At 40.7% G+C, this 22,093-nt stretch overlaps 1 protein-coding gene across 5 annotated transcripts in view; it reads left to right on the top strand.

The window, feature by feature from the left end:
- The window catches only part of SKAP1 (src kinase associated phosphoprotein 1), a 429,384-nt gene that overhangs the window by 96,849 nt on the left and 310,442 nt on the right, over window positions 1–22,093 (top strand). For all 5 annotated transcript variants that reach the window (XM_007482364.2, XM_007482361.3, XM_007482363.3 and 2 more), the window contains exon 4: window positions 14,818–14,934. In XM_007482364.2, the coding sequence (XP_007482426.1) occupies window positions 14,818–14,934 (117 nt within the window). The remainder of the gene's footprint in view (window positions 1–14,817; window positions 14,935–22,093) is intronic.

Raw genomic sequence — 22,093 nt, 5'->3', positions numbered from 1 at the left:
AAGTTAGTTGGTAACTAGCCAAACTAATAACAGGTATTTGATATTAGATGTTTAGATTCCTGAAATATTTAACTACCAAAAAAATTCATAATGAAGTATATGGTTCTTAAGTAGAGAATTTAGATTCAGTAGCTGATCCAATGGATGCCTCAAGACTATTCTCAAAATAATGAAAGAAAGGTGCACTCAGTCTGAATAACAACTGTTTTGCTCTGGGTTTTTTGGCAGGGTGTAATTTTTTTAGAGGTAAAGTGAATTTTCCAAGGTTACACAGCTAGGACATGCCTTGAGGCAAACTTGAACTCATCTTTCTGCCACAGACTCTTCAGTGCAAGGGTTAGAAATGTCTTTTGATTCCAACATAGAATCTAGGAATGAGTCTTTATGTTTTTAGACCAAAAAATTTAATAGGTCTGTGCATCCTATCAAGAGAAGCTAGGTGACTAGACCTGGAGTGAGGAGTGCCTGGGTTCAAATCTGGCCTCAGACACTTCCTAGCTGTGTTATCCTGGGCAAACCACTTAACTCCATTCACCTAGCCTTTCTCCTTTTTAAGAGTTGTTACTAAAACATAAAGTAAGGGTTTCAAAAAAAGAATATGCAAAATTTGGGCAGGTAGGTGATTTACTAAACAGAGAGTCAGACTTGAGTCAAGAGGACCTGGGTTCAAATCTGGCCTCAGACACTTCCTATCTGTATGTCCTTATGGAAGTCACTTAACTCCAATTGCTTAGAGTTTGCCCTTCTGTCTTACAGTTGTTACTAGGCAGAAGGTAAGGATTTTTTTTAATGCTTATATTTTTAAGAATAGATTGTACTCACTTAGATAACCTAGATTGGCATTCATTTTACATTACGATTATTTCCAAGAAATAAGCTGCTTTGCTCTTGGCAAGATAATTGTATGACCTGTATATAATAGCGGACTAGCCAAGAGATAGGGAGATGGGGACTCCATCCTTGGAGCAGACAGGGAACTCTGCTGCTGCTGCTACAAGGATAGAGCTTCCATTGACCAATCCCTCACCCCCACATGTATAAAATATTTTTGTTGTTGTTCAGTCACTCAGTCATGTCGGACTCTTTGTGCGTGACTCCATGGACTGTAGCTATCTGTGGTGTTTTCTTGGCAAGGGTACTAGAGTGCTCTGCCATTTCCTTCGATCCTTTTTGTCAGCCAGTCAGAGGTTAAGTGACTTACCCAAGGTAACACAACTAGGACGTGTCTTAGGGCAAATTTGATCTTAAGTCTTCCTGACTCCAGGCAGAGCACCCTATCCACTGAGCCACTTAGCTTCCTCCTAGGCATATAGAAGTTAAGCAACTTGCCGAAAGTTACACAACTAGGAAGTATCTGAGACTGGATTGGAACTCAGGTCTTCCTTACTCCAAGCCAGTGCTCTTAACCACTGAGCCAGAGCTGCCTTGTGATGTATATACAGTTCTTCATTTAATGTTGGTTATTCATTTAGGGCATGTGAATTTTAAAAATCAAATCTTTTATATCATCAGTATAGAAGCTCTTGGTGAGAAAGCCTCATTTACCCATGCAGATTAGCAGCTCATGCTTAGAGTGTCACCTTGGGACACAAGAAGCTGTTACTTATCCAGGGCCATACAGCTACTAAGCATCAGAGGCAGACTCAAATCCAGTCTAGCCTTTGAAGTTAGATCTCTGTCCACTCTGCTGGCTCACCTATGAATATGGAGGGGGTTAAATTCCTTGCATACAGTTTTCAGGTCAAAGCTGGCCCTGTTAGCCTCCTGGCAGTTTAGGTGCACGAGTAGAATAAAATGACACACAATATTTACTTCCCCAGGTCAGGGAAAGGATAATGCCTCGAGGACACTGCACTGATTCAGCTAAGTGTAGATCGCCTGCCCTTGAGCTGCCCATAGTGGTCCCCTGGTCAAGCATCAGGCAATAAGTGGAACTTCTCATGGCTTTTTGTACTCAAAAGACCAGGAAGCAACATCAGTGGCCAAAACCTCTAGTTCTCTGAGCCAATTAAAGCTTGAGGGCAGTTTCAATAAATCGTATGGCAAAGGAGTAGCCCATTTTACATGGTCAAGAACTCTGGTGGCTGGCAATTCCTCTTGCAACATCTATTTGGTCACATTTGTATTCAGAACAGGAGTTCTCAACCTTGGGTCTATGATTTTTTTTTAAATTGGTAACTATTTCAATGTAATTCATTTTATTTGTGACCCTATGGACATCATTCTGAGAAGGGCCCTTTAGGCTTCAGCAGACTGCCAAAGGGGCCCAGGGCATCAAATGGTCAATTTCCCCCTGATTTGGATTATCTTTCTTCTTACTAGCAAATCTCAAAAGAGGTTTTTGCTTGCTCAGAATTTACCTTTGTAAGTTTTAGACTTGTGACAAGTAGGACTTGTCTATTATACAGTCCAAGCCAATAAGCATTTACAAAGTACATACTGTGTGCCAAGCAATTGCTCTAGGAACTGAAAATACAAAGGCAAGACCAAAAAAACTGTGCCCACCCTCTGAGCTTACCCTCTACATCCATCCTTTCCCATGTGAGCATAAGCCATTGAACTAATTGCCATTCTTTTTTTAACCCTTACCTTTTGTCTTAGAATCGATACCAAGTATTGATTCCAAAGTGGAAGAGCAATAAAGGCTAGGCAATTGGGGTTAATTGACTTGTCCAAGGTCACACAGCAGGGAGGTGTTTGGGGCTAGATTTGAACCCAGGTCTTCTTAACTGAAGTCCTGGATCCTTATCCAATGAGCGCTTTGCTGTCCCTAATCTTGTCATTCATTACCAGTCACAGCAGCAGCAAGGATGTTTCTTTTTTTAGAATATTTTCTGTGGGGGGCATCTGGGTAGCCCAGTGGATTGAGAGCCAGGCCTAGAGATGGGAGGTCCTAGGTTCAAATCTGGCCTCAGACACTTCCCAGCTGTGTGACCCTGGGAAAGTCACTTAAGCCCCATTGCCTAGCCCTTACCACTCTTCTGCCTTGAAACCAATACACAGTATTGATTCCAAGACAGAAGCTAAGGGTTTTTAAAAAAAAGAATATTTTCTATGGTTACATGATTCATGATCCTCCCCTGCCCCTGCTCTGTCCTCCCCACCTCCCAAAGATGAAAAACAGTTGCACGGGGTTATACATGTATCATTGTTCAAAACCTATTTCTATGTTATTCACATCTGCAGTAGAGTGATTCTTTAACATCAGAACCCTAATCACATCCCTATCACACTACATGATTGATCATATATTTTTCTAAGGCATTTCTGGTTCCACTGTTCTTTCTCTGGATGTGGAGTGTGTTCTTTCTCATAAGTCCTTCAGAATTGTCCTGGGTCATTGCATTGCTGCTAGTAGAGAAGTCCATTATGTTCAATTGTACCACAGTGCATCAGTCTCTGTGTACAATGTTCTCCTGGTTCTGAGCCTTTAACTCTGCATCAATTCCTGGAGGTTGTTTCAGTTCACATGGAATCCTTCCATCTCTTTATTCCTTTTGGCACAATAATATTCCATCACCAACATATACCACAATTTTTTCAGCCATTCCCCAATCAATGGACACCCCCTCATTTTCCAATTTTTTGCCACCACAAAGAGTGCAGCTATAAATATTTTTATACAAGTGTTTTTCCTTATTAACTCTTTGGAGTATGAGCCCAGCAGTGGTATGGTTGGGTCAAAGGGTAGGCATTCATTTAAAGCCCTTTGTGCATACTTCAAAATTACCCTCCAGAATGATTTGACCAATTCACAACTCTAGCAGTGTATTAATGTCCCAATTTTGCCACATCCCCTCCAACATTTACCATTTTCTTTTGCTGTCATATTGACCAATCTGCTAGGTGTGAGGTGGTACTTCAGAGTTGTTTTAATTTACATTTCTCTAATCAGGAGGGATTTAGAACATTTTTTCATGTGCTTATTGATAGTTTTGATTTCATCATGTAAAAACTGCCTATTCATGTCCCTTGATCATTTGTCAATTGGGGAATGGCTTGATTTTTTGTAAATTTGATTTAGTTCCTTATATATTTGGGAAATTAAACCTTTGTCAGAATTTTGTTATAAAAATGTTTTCCCAGTTTGTTGCTTTCCTTCTAATTTTGGTTGCATTGGTTTTGTTTGTACATAACTTTTTAAATTTGATTAATCAAAGTCATTCATTTTACATTTTGAAATGTTCTCTATCTCTTGCTTGGTCTTAAATTCCTTCTTTCCCACTGATCTGAGAGGTATACTAATCTATGTTCACTTTATTTATGATTTCACTCTTCATATTTAAGTTATTTACCTATTTTGGATTTATCTTGCTATAGGGTATAAGATATTGATCTAGACCTAATCTCTCCCATACTGTTTTCCAATTATCCCAACAGTTTTTGTCAAATAATGAGTTCTTGTCCCAAAAGCTGTGATCTTTGGGTTTATCAACCACTAGCTTACTGAGGTCATTTACCCCTAGTCTATTCCATTGATCTACCCTTTTGTCTCTTAGCCAGTACCATATTGTTGATTATTGATGACCACTGCTTTATAGTGCAGTTTGAGATCTGTTACTGTTAGGCTCCCATCTTTCACATTCTTTTTCATTAGTTCCCTTGATATTCTTGATCTTTTATTCTTCCAGATGAACTTTGTTATAATTTTTCTAATTCTGTAAAAAAAGATTTTTGGTAGTTTGATAGGTATGGCATTAAATAAGTAAATAAGTTTGGGTAGGATTGTCATTTTCATTATGTTAGCTTGTCCTACCCATGAGCAATTAATGTTTTTCCAATTGTTTAGATCTAACTTTAATTGTGTGAAAAGTGTTTTGTGGTTGTGTTCATATAATTTCTGAGTTTGCCTTGGCAGATAGATTGCTAAATATTTTATATTGTCTAGAGTAACTAAGGTTTACAAAGCACTTCATATATGTTATCTCATTAATCCTCACAACAGTGCTGTGACAGGTAGGAACTGTTATCCTCATTCTATGGATGAGGAAACTGAGGCAAGAGAGGTTAAGTGATTTGCCCAGGGTTACATAGTTTGTAAGGTCTGAGGCAATATTTGAACTCAGGTCTTCCTGGACTCTAAGAACAGCATTCTTTACTACTGTACCACTGAGTCACCTAAATAGATGCCATTATTATGTTAAATACATCTGACCCACATTTTTAGGCCTGCTAAGTACAATTTGACCTGAATTCTGTTTTTTTTTTAATGTTATTCTTATTAATTTATACAAAATTCTCATGGTATCTGAATCTCAAATGGAAATCTGGGTCTCTTTATTCCTCCAGTCCTCTTCTCAGAGGCAGCTAAGTGATACAGTGGATCTAGAGCTGGACTTGAATCTAGGAAGATATGAGTTCAAATCCTGACTTAGACACAAGCTGTGTGTGTGGTCCTGGGCAAGTCACTTAAACTCTGCCCCAGTTTTCTTAACTGTAAAATGGAGATAATAATAACATCTACTTTCCAGGGTTGTTGTGAAGATCAAATGGGATAACATATGTAAAATTGTTTGCACACCTAAAGTGCAATGTAAATGTTAGCTCTCTTCTTGTGGGTGGGGTTTCAAGCTTAGTAAATCTCCACTGATCAGTATAGTGGAAAGGTTGTTGAATCTGGAGTCAAGAAAGATGGCAACTCCAATCTCAGCTCTCGCATTGGTTCTCCTGCCCTTGAGTTGCCCATGGTGGTCCACTGGTCAAGCATCAGAAAATAACTGGAACTTCTCATGGCTTTTTGTACTTGAATGACCAGGAAGCAACATCAGTGGCCAAAACCTCTAGTTCCCTGAGCCAGTTAAATCAGACAAATCATTTAATCTCTTTGGGTCCCAGTTTCCCTATCTGTAAAATAAATTTAATAATGCTTCTAATACTTACCTTAAAAGGTTATTGTTAAGCTCTAATGAGAAAGGCTATGCAAGAAGCATTTTTGCAAAACACAAAATATCCACATAAAGGTAAACTCTTCTTATATGCAGCATACTGTATAGGTGAGAGAGCCAGTCTGAGTGGGGAAAGTCTGGGTTCAGATCCTATGCTTAAAACCCAGACTGTGTGACTGTAGGCAAGTCACTTTTTCTCTCAGTATCCCCAGACAACTCTCTAAAACTATAATTTGCAAAAAATAAATAAATAAAACTATAATTTACAAAACACTTCTTGATTTGTAGTAGGAGAGGAAATTTCAAAATAAAGCCAGATTGAAAGTACCAAAACAATTCAGATTTCATTTGGCTGTGCAACAAATTGTTTGCTTTCCTGTGAAGTAGTGAGATATAATTAGGGATTGCCAGGAATAAAGAGAATAAAGACATATTGTAAGTTATGTAAAGTGCTGAACTCAACTGTATCTGTTTTCAGTTAGGAAAATTGAATATTTGCTTTGGTGACCAGGAAATTTGTGTAAAAAGAAGAGGAAAATATCCATTCTTCTGTTAACTCTGGGGGTGATGACTCCCCCAAGATCACTTCTTATCAAGTGCCCAGGTCTTCTGCCTTCCCAAATTCAGTGTATTTCCTGCTACATAGTATAGCTGCTTCTGGGGTTATGCCACTAGGAAGTGTCTGAGGCCAGCTTTGAACCCAAATGCTCTCAACTCCAGCTCTATCCACTGTGCTACCTAGCTGCCCCTGCAAACTCACTTGTATAGAAACTCCCAGCAGAGGGAACTCTTTCTACTCATTTTCATAGTGAGATCCATTGCTGTTTTATTGTCTAGTTTATATTGGTTGCTACTAGCTTTCTGGCTCATTAATACCAATAATTGCACCTTTTTTTGCAATTTACAGTTTTAAAGAACTGAGTAGAACACAAAAGATTTGTTAACTTGCTTAGGGTCACACAGTATGTGTCAGAGGTGAGACCTGAATTTAGGACTTCCTGGCTCTAGGGCCAGCTCTCTATCTACTTCAACATGCTGTTTCTTGTATAATATAGAAAACTATAGAAAAATTATATCAGAAAGAGAAATGCTGACTTTGATCAACCTGGGATATTTGAATGCTACATTCATTTTATGGTTAGTAATTATTAGTAAGTTACTAGTTTACAAGCTATTACTAATATTGATTAGTTTTGATTGACATCTAAAATCTAAATGAATGGATTATTAGAGGTGGAAAGGACTTTAGGGGCTATCTAGTCCACCATTAGACCTGAGTTCAAATTCTGTCTCAGATCCTCATTTTACAAATGAGAAAATGCATGCTCAAAGAGAGAAATGACTTGCCCAAGGTTTTACTTCAAATTGGTAATAGAGTCAAGATTCCTCACTTCAAGTTCAGTGCCTCTTGGTTGATATAATCATTACCCATTTATAGGATTATAGTTAATAAAATTGCTTAGGCTTTTCCCCCCACCAGGACCATAACTTATGAAATACCTGAATTTGTAGCTAACTTTTTCCTTATGTGCTTAGGGGGAAAAAAACCCAAACAAAGTTGGAACACTTTGTGCTAAGGCAAGAAGTATTAGGAACACAGTGACCTGAGAGGAGGAGTAGAAAGAGATGAAAAAATGGAAAGTAGCATTTGTGCCAGCAAATTCCAGGTAGAATTGCCTCATTCTCCAAGTACCTTCATAGGCTCATAACATCGTAGATGTAGAGCTAAAAGTGACTGTAGAGGCCATCAAGTCCAACCTTCCCCTCTCCCATTTTACAAATGAGGAAACTGAGCCCAGAGAGAGTAATTAATTTGCATAATGTCACACAGGTAAAATCTGGCAGAGACAGGATCTGAACTTCTTTTCTCACATATAATAAAAATAATTGTTGTTTTTAAGTATATTTGTTCCAGTTATCATGGTTTTTCCAAGATGCCATCATTTTGTATTTAGTCTGAGTTGACCACTTTCACTGAGAGAGTACACGTGATTGCGTTAGCATGAGCCTAGAATGATATGATGGGCTCCTGACAGCTCATGACTTGCTTTCTGACTGAATGGAGCCCCATCACTGCCTTTCGCCTAGTTTATATTTGTCGCTACTGGCGATCTGGTTCGTTATTGCCAATAAGTTTAGCCTTTGCATGAGACCCAGCAATGTCTTAAAAACCAAGAACCACCCCAGGCCGAGCTCGGAGCAGTTTTCTTTCTGTCGGGGGAGAGGGGAAAGGCAGGATTTAGATGGTGGTCCTCTTCCACATTTCTTTATAGAGCTAGAACAATGCTGCACACTGCAGCTCACCCTACTGGGCAAACTGAAAAACTGCAGCCTTCTGGAGCTTCGGCTGGAAAAAAAAGAGAATTTTTTCATTGGTTGGCCACCGACACTTTCCTGCCCAATCGGGTGAGAGATGTGCTTCATTTCATGAATATTAAACAGGACTGCCCTTTTGGTTTTAGGATTCAGAGCCATTGTAGCAATGAATGTTCTGGAATATAATAGCCTAATCCATTGCAATATAGTCTCATTTCTGGTCATCTTAACGGCGCTGCTATCTCCTCCCCCATCTTTCCTTTCTCCTCAGCAGCACAAGTGGTTTTTAAATAGCCTGTTAATTTTGCTCTTAATTTATGTAATTGGTAAACTGTATCCTCCTAAATGAAGAGGATTAGTTTTAGGTTGAATTCACTCCTTGTGCAGTCAAGATCGGGTTGATGCATCTCTTTAAAATGATAATAAATAGCAACCGTTCTCCTTTTTCTGCCACGTGTTAGTCCTATGGCCTTTGGTACCATTCCCCTCATTGTTAGGGCTCTGGAAAAAAATGGAATATGAGTACATTGAGTTATGGATAGCTGTAGAAGAGAAAAGGAGATGGACAGGAAATCAGGCAGCAGTGAACAGAGAAGAATCTGAGACCTTCACCACACATGGATTAATCACAAGAGCTAACCACGCAAATCCAAATGGATATTTAGAAAGCAGTGAAGCCTCTAAGATGTTCTGTAGGAAACACCATACATTTTCTAATACATGAGTATGTGCAAAAAGGTATGTAATTTATAATGGAAATGTTGACAGGACCTTCGCCTTAGCGTTGCAAATGTCCTGAGGTAATATATTTACATGCGAATAACATTTACATGTATGGATGCATCCGTACTGATCTGTCTCTCTAGTTGTGTGTTCTGTTCAATAACTTAGACTAGTGGTTATAATAAGGAGTAATAAGCTGAGGCATTGTTCATCTCAATGCAGTTCGGCTTTGGGAAGTGTGTTACTGTTAAATTAGTCCATGAAAACCTGGCAATATTAACACTGCCAAGCATGAAAGCTAACAGGATTTGGATCAGAGACCTTTATTTGTGGCGTTTTAGTGAGGGCTCATTAGTTTAAAGAGGGAAGCTGTGTTTCTCATGGGCTCTTAGATATTAACTGGAGTCAGGGGCCTGTCCTTCCATCTATCCCTCCAACAACCACCACCACCAGAATGCAAACAGGGCTCAGTTCACCTTGATTCCCTTATGCCTCCCAAAGGTATTTCATGGAGCAATAGTCAAACTGGCCTTTAGAAATCTAGATGAAGAACTTTTCTTGCAAAAGGAATATATCCATATAAAGAATTGGCTGTTGATGTGGATAAATTCTTCATCATATCCCTCATAATTATTTAGAGGAGAAATGAAAGATGAATATGTCGCTTGCAAGTGCCAGAAAACCTTTGGCCCCTGGCGTAGAAATAGGGAAATAAATCTCTGGGTTTTATAGGAGGTTTTTTTTTGGTTGTTGTTGTTTTTATTCTCAACCTTCTTCCTTCCTTCTTCCCTCCCTCCCCCTCTATCTTCCTTCCTTGTTTCCTTCCTTCTTCCTTCTTTCCTTTCTACATGCCTGCCTCCTTGTGCCATTTAAAGAAGCCATATTGAATATTCATAGAAATATGTCTGTGGCATTATGTAAATATAAATGCCCGTGACTCTGATTGTTATTCCTACTCAAGACCCACTGGTGTAAAGTTGTCTCAAATTACTGTCTTTCTGTAATGTGTGGTAAGTTCTCACACAATCTTCCAGACTTTTCTATGCATTCCTCTTCCTCCTCCCTTCTTTCTCCCTTCCCTTCTCTTCCTTTCTTTTCCGTTCCCCTCATTCTTCTCCTATCTCCCTCTTTCTCCATATCTTTCTTCTTTTTTCTTTCTCTTTTCCTTTGTCACTTCACTCCCCCCTTCTCCTTTTTAATTTTTTCTTGTAAAACAGTCATAGATGTATTGTACCCAAGCAGTTCCAAATAGGACTCTTCTTGATCCTTAAATAGCACCTTCAGATTCAGGCCCTGAGTGGTTTGCAATGAGTCAAAATAGTTACTAGGGGAACATCATCAATGCTTCATTTTCTCCCCTCTGTTTTATTTAGAATTGAATTAGGAAGTGAAAGTTTTTAACAGTTTAATTCACTTCTCCATAAAGTTTATGGAGCAGCAACAGCTGGCTGAGTCCTTTGTAGGAAAAAAGCCAAGTTCTAGTGGCCAAGCTATTGTTTCTGAATTAGAAGAGGGGGGAACGAGGCAGGGAGAGGAACTCATTAGCTGTTAATGAAAACACAGGGAATTAAAACAAATAGCACAGAAACCCTAGCAAATAATTACCTTACACCTGACACAAAGCTGCTCTCTCTTCCAACTCCAACCCTCAGAAATTCCCAACTTATTACTCTATGAAGCATGAATGAAATTGTATTTGACTTTCAGGAAAGAACAATAGAGCAAACCGTCTCCCTTGAAGGCCCCATGGCAGATACCCAGTGGAGAACCTGCCCCTGGAAATATTAAATATGGTATCTAATGTCCAATTCTTAAGACCCTGAACTAGAGGAACAAAACCCCAGCTAAAGGCAAGCGAGCCCTTTTTCTGGTTCCCCAAATCTCATTTCAAAATGGACTAGAGAATACAAGCTGTGATTAATGAAGGCATATGGTCTCTGTGTTAGAATAAACATCTGTAGAACTATAGATTGATTCTAAGTTGAGTTGTGACCAGGATGTCTCTCTCTCTCCCATGGCAGAGTGTTTCTCCGGTGGGAGAGGCACTCTAAGCAAATGGAGTTCCTAAGTTCTAATTGGAGAGATACCAAGGGGAAGCCTCTGTCACTATGGCTTGGGATCATTTATGTCAGATCCCACTGGACTGGGGAGTAATCACCTGGTCCTGCACTGGCAGGCAGACAGAGAAACGTAGAAAATGGAGTTTTGAACTTACAATGAATTCCAGCAGTACTCTAGTTTGAGGCAACCTTTTGCCCATGGGGCTCAAGGAGACATAACCTTCTTTTCTGTCTACATAATGGGAAGAATGTATTTTGGCTGCTCCTCCCTTTTCTCTCTCTTTCTCTTCCCCTAGATTGCTCAAGGGGCTTGTGCCCCTTGAAGTGGCACTGAGGATAACTCTATCACCGGAAACTAATTAAGCTTATGTACAAAAACCTCTTTTCAAAGTGTTTTGTGTTTTCCCCAGCCAAGGAGAGCACTGATCTGGGATTGGTGCTACTCTCGTGTGAGTTGTATACTATACTGTATTAAGGTAACTGTCCTGAATTTAGATTTGGGGGTTTAAATACCAGCCTTGGGATACTTAGGCCAGAAGCCACAGGAATCATCATGGAGCTGATTCATCCTCCTGCAATTCATAGTTTGAGTGCCAGCTCCATTGCAGGTATTTGGGCCAAGACTTTAGAATTGAGGGCCATTTCTGAGCTATGTGAGTGATTGAAAACCCGGCAGTTATTTTTCATGATAGTAGGTTTTTGTAGAGAAGTACATTTGTCAGATTTCTGAGATTAACTAAATAATCTGGCCCAGGACAGTGGTTTATAAGTGAGCCTCTTAGAGAAAGAGTCCTTGATTTGAAGATCTCAACTCAAACCCTATCCCTGCCACCAATTTGCTATGTGGCCTTGAACAAATCACTTCCCTTCTTTTGGCCTCAGTTTCCCTCATCTCTAAAAGGGGAAAGAATTGGACTAAGTGACCTCCGAGGTCTCTTGTTCAAAAATCTATGATTCTATGATTTTATTCTGAAAATGATATCCTATATTAGGTAAACCAAAGCACACGCTTGGTTTTGCTTTCTTTTTCTTTATCATCATCATCATCTTCTTCTTCTTCTTTTAAAATGGATTATGGTCTGATCCAAAGGAAGAAAAAATCCTTTTAAAAGAGCAGACCTATCAGGATTGTCGGCATCCTGCCCAACCTTCTCTCTCTCTGCAGATTGTGCTGGTAATGCTATTTCAGTGGCTCTGCCGTGATATGAAATCTGAGCATATTAGACCTCTGCCTGGTATTTGAGAACATTTCTAGTTAGAATGAAAATTACACAGTGGTGCCTCAACCATAGCTATTGTGCTCTTGTATTTTTTCTCTGCTCTTTAATGTCTAGTCAGTATTACCCAGTAGACCCATGAGAAGAACATTCCTCCAGCGTTGGGCTCAGAAATTGGGCTAACTGAGAATTCCAGCTTTTCCCCTTTTCCCTCTATAATAAACTCTGCAATTTCTAAAGCCCTTTAGTCTTTGCATGGCTCTGGCCTTCTGCCTCCCCTTCAGTATAAGAAGGGAAGGATTCAGATAAGATTGCCACATCCTTCCTGCCCCCCACGCCAAATGACCCAATAAGGTAGCTATTGCCACCCTTCCTCTTCTTTTACCTTCTCCCAGTTTGATTGCAGAAGCATAAAGCCTTTAAGGGAGACAATATCAGCCCTTTGGAAGTTGTTTAGTTTCCCTGTTCCCTGGATAAAATGCAGGGCCAAAGCCCTCCTGTGTTTACTGAGATTAGCACTGGAGTTTGCGGTTAGAAATTAGTATTGGAGATCATAGTAAATTCAGCGGAAAATCCTCTTTTGGTGTTTGTAGATTGTAAAATGAAGGGAGCAGCTGTCTTATCCTGTTATCTGTTATCCTGTTGTCTGTACCTCTGTTTGGATGAGTTAAGCAGAGCCTTGGCTTCTTCTCTCTGAGCCAGCTAACATCTTGCTTCAGTATCATTGGAAGTACCCGTACAACTGAAGTATTCTTCATTTTTCAGTCTTGTCCAAGTCTTGGTGACCCCATTTGGGGTTTCCTTGGCAAAGATATTTGAGTGATATACCATCTCCTTCTGCAGCTCATTTTACAGATGAGGAAACTGAGGCAAACAGGGTTAAGTGGCTTGCCCAGGGTCACACAGCTAGAAAATGTTTGAGGCTGAATTTGAACTTAGGCAACTATTCTATCCACTGTGCCACTTAGCTGCACTGAAATACCCTTTTTAATAGTGGCCAACTATAGAAGACAATGGTGATATGAACCAAAAGTATTCAGATAATAGATAAAGTGTTGTCATGGGGAAAGCACTGAATTGGGAGTCAGAAGAGCTGAGTTTGAATCCTGGTTCTTCTTATTATTGTTTCTGTTACCCATAGCAAGTCACTTTCCCTCTCTAGATATCAGTTCCCTCATTTGTAAAGTGAACCTGTCAAAGTTGAAGATTTGGGGGGGGGGGTTATGGGGCAGTTTGTAGCATAGTGGATAGAGGGCTAGGTCTGGAAGTCTGAGTTCAAATCTGACTTTGGACATCTCCTAACTGTGTGGTCCTGGGCAAGTCACTTAGTCCCTATTGCCTTGCCCTTGACTTAGAATTGATACTAAGAAAATAAGGATTAAAAAAAAGATTTCTGGGGTCCCTTCCAGCTTGAGATATAGGATCAAAGACTCTCATTCCAGAACTTAAGTAGGGTTAGGCTTTTCCTCTGAGGTATAGCTGAAAAACATAAAGCAGGTTGCAAACCTTAAAGGGTGTTATCTACAAACATGCCAGTTGTTGTCATTATTATTAAGGCTCTGACAGCAAATATTAGATCTTAGAAGGAATTCCCAAAGGACCAGTGGAATCAAGAAATGACTTATGGTTAGTCGCAGAATGAACCAGTTGTTTATAGAGGTACAGTATAATGATAACAGCAACAACCGACAGCATTTATACAGTACTTTAAAGTTCGCAAAGCAGTTTGCATGTGCTTTCTCATTTTGTCCTCATTACACCAGGAGGTAGCTTATTACCTATTGTTAACTTCATTTTAAAGATGAGGAAACCAAGGCTAAGAGTGATTTTGTGACTTGTGTCTGGTCAAATAGCTAGCAGGTATCTGAGGCTAGATTTGAACTGATGTCTTCCTGAGTCCAGCACTCTATCTACGGTGTCACCAGCTGCCTCATAATGCAAGAATGTGGCACAGTCAAGGTTTTTATCACTCACTCAATTTTTCTTCCTATTGTTCAGGCAGCAGGAAAGTGTATTGGTGACTTTCAAATTGTTCTGTGCTACTTATTTCCTTGACATGTATAGCTTAAATTTTAAGGTGTTCGTGTGTGACCTTCAAGACAAAATAAAGGGGCTATTTGTGTCCACCAGAAGAGCTCTTCTGGATTTTTTAAACCTTACTTTCTATCTTAATATCAATTCTTTTTAAAAAAAAAAACTCTTACCTTTTGTCTTAGAATCAATACTTTAAACTGGTTCTAAGGCAAAAGAGTGGTAAGGGCTAGGCAATTGGGGTTAAGTGACTTGCCCAGGATCACACAGCTAGGGAATAAGTGTCTGAGACTAGGTTTGAACCCAGGACCTCACATCTCCAGGCCTGGCTCTCAATCCACTGAACAACCCAGCTGCCCCCTTAATATCAATTCTAAGACAGAAGAGTGGCAAAGACTAGGCAATGGGAGTTAAATGGCTTGTCTATAGTCACACAGCTAGGAAGTATCTGAGGCCAGATTTGAATCCAGATCCTCCCAACTCCAGGGGATTGTGCTACCTAGCTGCCCCTCCAAATTCTTTCTAGAATGTCATCATAGGACATAAACCTGTTTTTTTAAATCTGTTTCTTTTTTCTTTTTTAAGGAGGTGATCAACCTGAAAATTACTCGGGGCATGACAGCTCTGAAGACAATCCTAGTGGGGTTCATGGCCCTTTCTTAATGTCAGATGCATCTTTTATGTCAGATTATCAGGATGAAGGTAAGTGTCCTTCTTTTTCATTGGGTTCCAGGTGGACGAGATCTGTTAGATTTTGCTCTTGCTTCCTTTGCCTCCTGCAATTTTTGTACCCACTAGATTGTTTACGATGGTGATTGCTGACTTTGTAGACCCGTCAGCATTTGTTTCCCTAGGACCACTGGCCCTTCTGAGGAATTCAGTGCTTCTGGAGTTAATGGTGGCCTGGAAAACACTAATTCTCTATTGGGGTGGGGAGATGCTGTATTGATCTCTCTATATAAACTGTAGCCCCAAAGCCAAGTGAATATTTTAATGTCGCAGAGCCTATGTTGCTACTTTTATGGGGCTCATAGCCTTCACCAAGTTGTCTGAGAATTGAGAGCCTTCCATGCGTGATTAATTGGGACCACTGAGCTCACTGAGCCATGATAAGATATCACCTAAGTCAACTAAGCCATTACCTTAGGGAAATCTTTTACTGGTGGCCTTTCCTGGTATGCTGGGTATTCCAATGAAGAGCTAAAATGATCTAGAATACTAAAATGGAAACTTGTGGTTCCCTTAGGGATGTGGAGGGAAAATTGAATGGAGAATTCCTTGTTTCTCCTTTTCTAGCCTCTGTTCCTCTTCCATTTTTTTCTTTCCATTTCTCTTGAGATTTAATTTCTCTTTTTCAAATGATTTTTTGGGCTAGCTATTAGCATATTGCGCCTGCTCCTCTGTACTCCCACCCCTTCAACTCCATTAGTTTCTTTTTCATTCCTTCTTCACACATTACCTTTTGGGTCCTTTAAGTGGCCCCTGCGACAGTTCAGAACTGCCTAATGAGCTGATAATCACCGTCCCAGAATTATGCAATCTGCTTTGTGGATGTACTTTGTGGGTTTTAAGTACTACCAGTTCTTACAGGATCTGAAGTTTGGGGAAATACACTTTGTCATGTATATCTATAGCGTCGCTCTCAAGTGTAGGCACATGCATTGGATCAAATGTCAATTAAGCACTTCCTGTATGTTAGGCTCTGTGTTCATCACTAGAGATTCAATTGCAATCAAGTAAATATAATCCTTACTCCTAAAGAATTCATGTTCTAATGGAAGGAGATAACATATAATGGGGAGCTAAAGAATCAAGGGTTAATGTGACAGATAGTTAAGTGGCTCAGTGGATTGAGAGCCAGGTCTAGAGATGGGAGGTCCTGGGTTCAAATCTAGTCTCAGACACTTCCTAGCTATGTGACCTTGGACAAGTCACTTAACCCCCATTGCCTAGCCCTTGCTGCTTTTCTGCTTTGGAATCAATATGCAGTATTGATTATAAGATGGAGGGTAACAGAGATGGCTGGGAAATAGTATAGAGACCTGGTTTTAGGCAAGATAAGATGAAAGTGCAATTCTTGCAGCAGTTAGCATCTCAAGGGTGGAATATGAGGCTCTGGTGGGAAGGGAGATGGGGGATGATGGCCAGAGCAGCGGGAGGTAGTATCTTGTGGATGAGTTGACTCAGTGGAGAGCTAGGCCTGAAGAGTGGAGGCCCTGGGTTCAAATCTGGCCTCCGACACTTTCTAAATAGGTGACCCTGGGCAAGTCACTTAACCCCCAATTGCCTAACCCTTACTCCTGTTCTGCTTCAGAACCAATCCATTGCATTGATTCTAAGATGGAAGTTGAGGGCTTTTTTTTAAAAGCCCATTATTTTAGGAGGAGTTTTATCTGTAGGTTTCATCAGATACAAAAAAGTTTAAAACTATTACAAATGAGTTGTTATTCTGCACAGTGAGGTGGAGCAGTGGGTAGAACACTGGGCCTGGGGTAAAGAAGACCTGAGTCTAAACCTGCCCTCAGACATTGATTTACTGTATGACCTTAGGCAAGTCATTTAACTTCTGTCAGCCTCAATTTCCTCAATTATAAAATGGGGCCTACCTCTCAGGGTTGTTGTAAGGATAAGATGAAATAAAATTTGCAAGTAAGGGCTTAAAAAAAAGAACAAAGGATAATGTTCCTTTTCTAAATTCTTTACCATGTTTTCTTTTTTTAAGACTCACAATTTTTAAAAAATCAGAAAATGTAAAAATAGAATTAAAAACACAAATGTGCCAGATCTGTTGTCCGCTTTTTCCAAATAAGGCAGAGACTTGCACTAAACTTAGTTCAAAAAGGCAACAAGAAATGCCCTGAAAGGGAACTAATAAGCCTTTTTGCCTGGAACCTGGGAACAAAGGGGCTGTAAGGCAAGGTTCATAGAGTGCCTGCAGAAACTGCCAAGAGTCCTGGAAGAATGTAGCAACCTGCCCAGGTGCATGGCCAAAAAAAGATGGAAAACAAAAGGTTATAGATTAAACCGTGCATAAAAATGAGGGCATTGTACAGCCTAATCGCATCCCCTCCTTTGCCCCTGCCTGCTCCAGAAGCCTGGACATTGGGCGCTACCCTACCGAGAGATGCCCACAGGAGCATAGCCCCACCATCTGGAGCAAAAACTTGCTAAGGAATTATTAGAGTTGCATTTCTAGCCTGGAGCAGACCTGGGGCTGACCACAGAAATGGGATCTCTGTGCCTAATACTTAGTGCTTAGGCCCTCTTGAAATTCTATTCCTCCCCCAGACTCCCTCCCTTCCCCAGCAAACCAAAATCTGCTTGCTCACAAGGTCCCAAAGAACATAAGCTATTTTTAAATGGATTTCTAGGTTTCTGGGATTCTTTTCAGTCAGCAGAGTATAGTTCCTCCTCTTAATATAAGTCCTTTAAGGAGGAAAAATTTCTTTACCCCCCCCCCAAACAAGGGAACCCTTGAGCAAGGCAGGTGCAGTGTTCTTTGAGAAGAGGGGAAATTTGTAATGCAGGTCCTAAGAACTAAAGAAAAGTTCTTCTGTCAGGGGTGAAACTTGAAGACACAGCGATGTATTGTACCCGGCTCGTTATAATGAAAGCAAAAGGGGGGCGGTGGTGAGAGAATATATTGAACAGGTGCAGCTAGATGGAAATCAAGAAAGAAAATGCCTTAATTTTTGCATCAAGATGTTGGATGTCATAGAATGACTGTCATTCTCTTCAGGGAACAGAGTTTATAGCAAAAGGAGCAGGAGCGGCGCCTGATACAGAGGGTGGTAATTTGAAAAACCAAAGAATTAGTGGCACTCAGTGCCTCTGATCCAAGAGGAGGAATTACCGCCATCATCAGTGTTGGTGCCGGTGATGGGGTCATTAAAAATAGGGAAGCATCTAGAGAGAATCTGTTTTTTAAAGGAGATTTGGGGTGGGACTTTGGCATAGCTTCCTTGGCTTCGCACGGTTTGGGACTGGAGAACAGGCTTGGGGACTTTGAAGCCAAGTGCTTCTTCCAGGGGCCGCTGGCCTCTTGCTTGCATCTCTCAGGATGGTTTCATGTAAGTGGAGCTCCAGACTTATTCCAGAGTAAGTAAAAGAGTGAGTGGTTTGAGTCCTGCCACTTTATTATTAGGTTTTCTTTTTTTTTTTTAATATTTATGGTGGGGACGGGAGGAGATAACATCTGACAATCTCCTCCCATGTAGTTGTTTGAATGTATCATGGCCAAATTTAAAATTGTTTCTGTGTTGCGAATGAGAAATAAATAATACCTCCAACAGGTGACAGTTATGTGGATCTTTAAGATAGACAAGGAGCTTTGTATACATTGTCTCATTTGATTATCGCCACAGATGGTTGAGATGGATACTACAGGCATTGCTGCACCCATTTTACAGATGAATGGATGGAGGTCACAACTAGTAAAGCATCAGAGGCAAGATCCAAGCCCAAGTCTCTCCTGGCTCCAAGTCCAAGTCCTTTCCACCATAGTATGCTGCCTCTTTGATGAAAATAGGCTACACTGGCTGCATTTCGTGATGAGCAAATGGAACCTTTCCTTTACATTTTTTCCAATGTCTCACCTTCTTTGTGCCCAAGATTGTTCATCTGTAAATTAGGTATCACGGTGTTTATTTATAGAGCAGCTTGAAATCCTTGGCTGGGAGGCAGGTGTAAGGTGTCACATTACTGTAGAAATATGTTAAATTGCCATTGTTTAATTTCTTAAATGGAACAAATTACTATGTTGCTAAGAATGGTTAGTGAGGCTCTATGAATGAATGATGTGAGATATGGGGTAACTGATCCATCCCACTGCTCTTGCTAAATCTGGAGACTGCATGGAATAACAGAAAAGGCACTTGATTTAGATTTGGAGAATCTGGGGTCGATTCTACAGACACTGCCATTTGCTGGTTGTGTGTGTCTGGCTGAATTACTTAACCTCTCATCTGTAAAATGGGAATAGTAAAACCTCTATTATACTACTTATCTCATAGAACCGTACAGAAACTATGTTGCAAACCTTTATAAATATGAATTACTCTCTCAGACTGGATTCAAGTGGGTTAAAAAAAAATCCACCCCATTTGGCACTGTCATCCTTCAAGCTATCATCTTCGATCTTCCCTATCACTCAAAGCCAAAGTTCTAGAAAAAGCCGTTTCCAGTGATTGCCTCGGCTCGCTTCGCCTCTCACATCTTAATGCCTCCAAATCTGGCTTCTGACCTCATCCCTTAAGTAGATCTGCTCTCTCCAGAATAACCAGCATGAGTTCTTAAATGCCGATTCCAATGGCCCTTTCTCCGCCCTCCTGCTTTTTGACTTCTCTGTGGTATTTGACCCAGTTCACCAACCTCTCCTCTCTCGGTCTTGGTAATACTGCTGCATCTTGGTTTCCTTCCCCATTGTTTCTTTTCTCGGATCATCATCATTTGTGGCTCAAACTCTAATTGTGGTTTGTCCTGTGCTCTGTCCTGATCTCTCTTCTCTCTATATTCCCTCTCAGGGATGTTGTCATCATTTCAGTTGTTTTTCCAGTCTTCTCTGACTCTTTGGGACCCCATTTAGGGTTTTCTTGGCAAAGATACTGGAGTGGTTGGCCCTTTTTACAGATGAGGAAACTGAGGCAGAATGAAATTACTTATCCAGGGTCATACAGCTAGTAAGTGTCAGAAGATAGATTTGAACTCAGAAAGATAAGTCTTCTTGACTCTAAGCCTAGTGTTCTATCCACTGTGCCACCTTGCTACCATGTTCTCAGGATGCATGTGTTCAATACATATTTCTGTGCAGGTGATTTCCAGAGCCACATATGTAGAGTCAACAACTGCTTCTTGGACATTGCCAATATCCTATAGACATTTTTTAAACCCTCACCTTCCATCTTAGAATCAATACTCTGCATCAGTCCCAAGACAGAAAAGCAGTAAGGGCCGAGCAGTGAGGGTTAAGTGACTTGCCCAGGGTCACACAACGAGGAGGTGTCTGAGGCCAGATTAGAACCCAGGACCTCCTGTCTCCTGGCCTGGCTCTCTACTCCCTGTGCCCTGTCCCATAGACTTCTTAAACTCAAGATGCACAAAAGCTCCTCCCCTACAAGCTCACTGCTCTTCCTAACTTTCCTGTATCTCTTAAATGTACCACTGTCCTCCCAGTCACCCAGATTGACAACTTCAGAGTCATCCTCGACTCCTCACTCTTCCTCATCCCCTACATCCAATCATTTGCCAGGCTTTGCTTGTTGATTCTGCCTTCAGAGTATCTGTCACAACCATGTCCTTCTCACCACTCACTCAGCCACCATCATGACTCAGCCCTTCAGCATCTGGACTTTGAGTCAGAAAAATCTCTACATTCAAATCTGGCCACTGGCACTAGAGCTGTGTGATTCTAGACAAGTGCCTCAATTTCCTTATCTGTAAAATGGGAATATTAATAGCACTACCTCCCAGGGTCATTGTGAGGATCAAATACTTTGTGAACCTTAATATACTATAAATTCTAGTTATTATTGTAACCTGGACTATTGTTAGAGCCTACTAATTGGGCTGGCTCAGCTCTGCAATCCATCCTCCACACAACTGACAAAGTGGCATTCCTAAGTATTCTGACTGGGCTACTCCTCTGCTCAGAAACCTCCAATTTAGGTTCCCTATTGCCTCAAAAATAAAATACAAACCCTTCTGGTGTAGAAAGCTCTTTACAAGGGGAAGAGAAGAACCAAGCCTTTATCAAGACCCTGTTGTATTTCAGGCACAAGAAACTTTACAAATATTCCATTTGGTTCTCATAAGTCCCTTAGGGAGGTGCTAATTATATTATCCTCATTTTACCAAGAGGTGAAGTGACTCACCCAAGGTCACACAGCTAGTAAGTGTCTGAGGCCATATTTGAATTCAGATGTCCTTGCCTCCAGGCCCAGTGCCCTGTGTACTATGGTGCCACCTAGTTCTAGTCTACCTTTCCAGGCTTATTTAACATTCCTTCCAACAAAACTGACCTGGTTGCCATTCCTTATGTGCACCATTCGATCTCCTGAATCCATGGCTTGGCTTAGGCTGTTTTTTTTTCTCTGTCTAGAGGACAATAGCTTCCCTCAAAGCCCAGCTTAGTGCCCCAAGGAGAAGGGAGGGAGAGGAAAGGGAGGAGTGAAAATGAGAAGGAAAGAGTAGGAATGGAGAGGAGAAGAGAGGATGGAAGGTGAGGGCAGAGGACAAAGGAGGGAAGAGGAGAGAAGGGGAGGGGAAGGAAGAGGACAGAAGATTTCTTTATGGATACATGTTATCCCCCAAAAGAAATGGGTTGTTTTGTTTTTGTCTTTGTATCCTCAGAACTTCACACAGTGCCTGGCACTTGATAAATGCTTCGCTAATTAAGGAAGCTGTTCCAGTAGGGAGAAGGAGAGTATCACTGTTACCTAGGAATGAGGGTCTAGGCCACTAAATGTTAAACAGTGTCCTAATGGCCTAAAGGAATTGATGTGGCTCCATACTGAGCTTTTTTTTTTTTACTAATCACTGGTAGGATCAGGTTCATTGTTTCCTTTACCATGTGTTCCATAGTAAGTAATCATAGTAATCTTTTTATTAAGCTGCGTGTGCCTTTGAAGTTTATTTTTATTACATATTGGTAGCTGATGAAAGCGAGTTAAATTACAGGTGTGTGTGTGTTCAGACAATTATTTTATCATTTATTTTTGTCATATCAAATTGTTTGTTTTGAGGGCAGCTGGGCAGCGCAGTGAGTAGAAGTTGGGCCGAGGATCAGGAAGCCCTGAGTTCAAATTGTGCCTCAGAAACTTCCTAGCTGTGTGACCCTGGACAATCACTTCATCTTTTGCCTCAG

The sequence above is a fragment of the Monodelphis domestica genome, chromosome 2 (assembly GCF_027887165.1).
Source record: "Monodelphis domestica isolate mMonDom1 chromosome 2, mMonDom1.pri, whole genome shotgun sequence".
Lineage (NCBI taxonomy): Eukaryota > Metazoa > Chordata > Mammalia > Didelphimorphia > Didelphidae > Monodelphis > Monodelphis domestica.
The sequence above is the reverse complement of the archived record's forward strand: the minus strand, read 5'-3'. Positions and strand labels throughout refer to the sequence as shown.